Consider the following 5,249-nt stretch of genomic DNA (forward strand, 5'->3'; position numbering starts at 1 on the left):
TTGAAACCATTGGAAAGAGTTTGAGAAAATATTGGTTTGATTTATTGGTAATGAATTGAGAATTGAAAATGGTTTGGTTGAGACCCTTGAAGAGTGGCAAAGCCCGAATTTTAGAGAAAATGCTGCAGAAATTTTTATAAAACTCCGAGGCTTTGTGTAATGCGTTATTTAAAAGAAAATTTTACTTAAGAATTATATTATTTGATTTTGATTTATTAAGAAAAGTATTATGTTTTAAGTTCAATTTATTGAGAAAAGATTTTGTTTTAAGTTATGATTTGAATTCGGTTTATTAAGAAAAGGAATTTTTTATTCTTGACTAAACGTTAAAGAAGTTTGGATACGTATAAACTACACATTTTGCGGTTACGATTGATGAATGACTAAAAGTGTATCTTTCTGGTGATGTAGAGGTGTGAATGATTATGTGGTAATGCGAAGGTGTGATTGATTATTTGGTGATGCGGAGGTATGACAAAAAAGAAAAGGAATCAGAAACTATAAATGAAAAACATAATTAAGAATTGGTTTTTTTATTGGGCTTTGTGCCAATTACTAATGCAGGAGCACCCGCCTAACTGATAGCCTAAGGTTGTTAATGCGGGAATGTCCGCCTAACTGATAGTCTATTTCACTGTGATGCACATTAGAGATGCTAGCAAAAATTATTACGATTATGATCCGGCATAACTGACACGGGTAAACCTGTGATGGCGAGGTATCCTGATTGACATGGGTTTGCCCATGATGATACCAATGTGCCTGACTGACACAGTGGAGAAACCATATTTGGGGTTTGTCCTGGGTAACGTCGAGTTGCGAGTAGACAACTGACGCATAAATTCATGGCCTGCATAGGAAATGCATTCATTATATGCATTTGTGTGAATTGCATGAGTGTTCCTGTGTGTTGTGCTGTATTATTTGTGAATTTTCTTATATTTGATTTATGCGTGAATTGGTTGTGTGCTTGTATTGCGTGTGTACTTGTGCTTGTTGGTTTCTGTATATGTCAGGGATTAAGATAACCGAGAACTGATTATTGAAACTCAAAACTGAATGACATGACTGGGATTTGCTTAGAATGATTTAATTTATAGAGAACTAACTAAAGTCTTTTAAAGTTATAAAGTAATTATTTGCAATTTATTTCTTTACTCTCACGGCATTCACTGTCCTTACTCAGAACCTGCGAGGATGATATTCTCACCCCCCCTACAGGTTTCTTTTTCAGCGGCAGGATCAGGAATCCTAAGCACGGAGCCGCGACCGAACTACAAAGTTTTATGTATATATGTATTCGTATTTCAGTATTTAGTTCAGTCTTAGGTTTTATTTTTTCTCTCGTCGTTTATTGTTTTGGTTTTTAGAGGGATAAGACTTGTATTTGAGAATCTTTGAATAAGTCTATGTATATAATGCTATGTGAATATATACCTTTGTGATTAAGTGATTTAAAGTAAAGGTTTTTCGCTTTTCTTAATTAAAATTTCGGTTTGTATTCGTGAAGGTTTAATATTAAATAAATATAGTATGAAATTAAAGGTGTAGAAGTAGGTAACGCCTGGACTTTTAGTGCGATCATAAGGTACTAAAAGTCAGGGTGTTACAGTCAGAATGGTCACACGCCTCCACATGCCTCTCCATGTTTGCTGCCTCCATCTCCCTCTTCATCATTTTCCAATTCCAATCTAGATCATTCGTTTTGTATGTCAGATCAATAGTCCAGATCAAGGCCTCCTCTCTTATCTTGTGCCTCCAGATCTGTCCCGCTTCTTGATCCGTGTCTGCTTACGTCAACTAGGGCTGAGTCCGCACGCTGATGTGATATTCTCTTCCAATTCGATAATGCCACATGTCAACACACTGCTAACATGGTAAATTATTTGTTGATTGACGTGGCACTTCTATCTGGATCTTTTCTAAGGTTTTTTGGTATCTTCTTTGTTTTTACGATTTTTGCTCCGATTTTGCTATTTTTAATCTTTGTGGGATATTTATCTATTCTCATGGAAAAATCAGATGGTTTTTATCACCTTCCGATAGTTCACCATCCTCTAGCAGTTTTCCATCTCTCCGTAATTTGCCATCTTTTTGACAATTTGTCACATTTTCAGGAATTTTTCAACAGTTCGCCATCTTTCAATCCGTTTGGCATCTTTTTGACAGTTTACCACTTTTCTGCCAGTTTTGTCTGCGCCCGTTTTGTCGATTTCTACAATTTTCTTTATTTCGTTCTTTTAAATTAGCAGTCCTGCTACACATCCAAGTTTTTTTGCCAACCAAGTTAACCATAACCTAACAAAACCCAATTCTATAACACGCGCATTAAATCACGTCGTTCTTCTTCGTGCTTCTTCTTCTTCTTCTTCACGTTCCTCCTCCAACGTTTGTATCCCGCGTTCCTCCTCCTCCTCCTCCTCCTCCTCCTCCTCCTTCTTCTTTGTGTTCCTCCTCTTTTTCTTCACGTTCTTTCTTCTTCTTTGCGTGTTTCATCATCATCGTCGTTCTTTTATTGCTACTGTTGTTGTCGCATTTTTTTCTTTTCGTCCTCTTCTTCCTATTGATTTTGCAACATTATATATTTTTCTTCTTTATTTGATTTTTTTATTCTTATTAAGAGAGTAAAATAAGAAGAAGATGATGAAAAAGATGATAATGATGAAGAAGGAGGAGGAAGAGGAGTTTTGAGTTATGCAAAATTTATCAGAAAATAATACCAAAATTTTTTAACCGTTACACAGAAGCTTCTCAATTTTGACACCGAAATTATTTAATTGTGACACAAATTTTTAAGAGAGTTATCATTAAGTAATTTTGGACATTCTAGATTTAATTTCGATGCATTCTAGATCTAAATAAGATGCACTTTTGGTTTGAGCTTGTTTTTGAAATGCCCCTCAATTAACTCTGAAATTAAATCCAGAATCCAGCTCAATTAACTCAGAAATGCACCAAAATTATTTAATGATTGCGATACATAAACTCGATTCGAAAACAAGCACACAAACAAAGACTGGATCTTCTTCTTCGCATGTTTTTTCTCCATCGTCTTTCTTTTATTGCTGCTGTTGTTGCTGCGTTTTTTCTTTTCCTCCTTTTCTTCCTAGTAATTTTGTAGCATTAATTTTTCTTTTTTTTTATTTTATTCCTCTTAAGAGAATGAAACAAGAAGAATTATGAAAAAATGAAATAAGAAGAAGATGAAGAATAAGAAGCAGTAGAAGATGAGGAGGATGATGAGGAAAAGTTTTGAATTATGCAAAACTTATCAGAATAAAAATACATTGAAATTTTTTAACAATAATACATAAATTTCTTAGTTTTTACATTGAAATTTTGCTATAAATGCACAAAATATTTTCTTTAATGTTGCATTTTCTGTCTTCTTTTTTTTCCTTATTTCTTTCTTTCTTTTAGTTGAATGAATGTAGATTCATCCTCTTCTTAGTAATTTTGCAGCATTATGTGTTTTTTTTTTCTTTGTTTGATTTTTGTTTTTATTCTTGTTAAGAGAGTAAAATAAGAAAAAACTTGAAAAGGTAAAACAAAAAGGAAAAGATAAATAAGGAAAAAAAGATGATGAAATAGAAGAAGCACCAGAAGATGAGGAAGAAGAAGATGAAGAGTTTTGAATTATGCAGAACTTATCAGAATACAAATACACCAAAATTTCTTAACAATAATAGATAAATTTCTTAATTTTTACACCGAAACTTTGCTACATAAGCACAAAAATGTCTTTTAATGCTACATTTTTTCTTCTTTTTTCCTTATTTCTTTCTTTCTTTTTTCTGTTATACATGTAAGAAGAAGACGACGATGATACTAATGATGATGGAGGATGAGCAGGAGGAGAAAAAGGAAGGAAGAGATCGAAGAAATTCAAATGAGAAAAGAAAGAGGAAGAGGTGGAGGTGGTGGTAGTGACGATGACGATAAAGGAAGTTAAAGAAATTCCAATGAGAAAAGGAGGAGGAGAAGTAGATGGTGGTGACAACAATAAGGGATAAAAAAGAATGTGTGCACGTAAATTTGAAACATTAAAAAAAAAACATGCGCAAATGTATGTAAATGACTTGGTTAGACTTGGTTAAATAAATCACTTGGTTGTAGAAATTTATCCTTAAATAAGTTTCTAACTCAAGTTGTCACTTGAGTTTGCGAGAGATGTAAAAATATATTAAACAATAAATGGTTATATTAAAAATAACTTACAAATAAATTATTTTGTGTTTGAATTTTTTGCTCTAAAAGTGTTTATTTTATAAAAATGTAATAAAAAATAATAGTATCATGAGAGAAATCATATTTTTTAGCTTCTCTATAAATTTTTAAATAGCTTCTTAGAAAAAATAATTTAATTTTAAAAATTGCACACATTAATACTACTACTTTTCATAAGTCATAAACTCAAAAAAAATTACTTTTAAAGCTTTTAAAGCTTCTGAAACAGGCCCTAAGACCAATTGGCGCAACTTGAGTTTGCGAAAGATGTAAAAATATATTAAAACCAATTGGCAATTCATTAGAATTGTTTAACATATTTAAATATTTATGATAAGATATTAGGTTTTTATTTGTCAATTTCTTTAATCTATAAATATCTTTATATATTATATCATTTCACGTCATTCGAATATACACAAAGCTCTCTCTTACCTTTCTGACACCACTAATGGGAAAAATACCAAAGGGAGTAAGGGACTGTGTTGAACACCATTTACTAAAAAAAGAGGTTTTGTGCATATGCCAATAGCTACTTATCTCAGGAATAGTTCTAACATTTACTGATTTACAACTCAGACCAAAGAAATGAAACGTAATCATGTCCTTTGTGAAACCTTTAACTACAATTCTGAGAACATTCTCCCATTCTTGTTCATTTTGCTTCTTGAAGTGATGCGCGTATGGTCACGGCGTCCACCATTTTATTTATGCTGCAAATTAGACCCAAAATATTATCAGAACAATTGAAAAGTGAATGTTACATAGTTAGAATTGCTTACTAAGAATATGGAGTATATATACTTGTACGAAAGAAACTCACCAGAAAAGGAAATCTCCACTAGAGGCCAACTTCTCAGAAATCCATTCTGGTGCTAGTTCTAGCAACAAATTCAATTGTTCTTCTACTTCTCCTGAGAATAATAGAATAAAGAAAGTAAATTTAGAGTGGGGGAAGCTAGAAAATAGTCAATCATATTTTTTATTATAGAACAGGGTCTTACTTCTATCAACAAAATCAA

The 5,249-nt window shown here is 32.4% G+C and overlaps 1 protein-coding gene across 1 annotated transcript in view; it reads right to left on the minus strand.

Moving 5' to 3' along the window:
* The window catches only part of LOC107626969 (CDT1-like protein a, chloroplastic), a 3,509-nt gene continuing 2,866 nt past the window's right edge, over positions 4,607-5,249 (minus strand). The window contains exons 5-7 of the mRNA XM_021115603.1: positions 5,242-5,249; positions 5,051-5,185; positions 4,607-4,940 (exon numbers count right to left, since the gene is read on the minus strand). The exon at positions 5,242-5,249 is cut by the window's right edge and continues 126 nt beyond it. Of these exons, the coding sequence (XP_020971262.1) occupies positions 4,883-4,940; positions 5,051-5,185; positions 5,242-5,249 (201 nt within the window). The 3' untranslated portion in view covers positions 4,607-4,882. The remainder of the gene's footprint in view (positions 4,941-5,050; positions 5,186-5,241) is intronic.

This window comes from Arachis ipaensis, chromosome B02, assembly GCF_000816755.2.
Source record: "Arachis ipaensis cultivar K30076 chromosome B02, Araip1.1, whole genome shotgun sequence".
Classification (NCBI taxonomy): domain Eukaryota; kingdom Viridiplantae; phylum Streptophyta; class Magnoliopsida; order Fabales; family Fabaceae; genus Arachis; species Arachis ipaensis.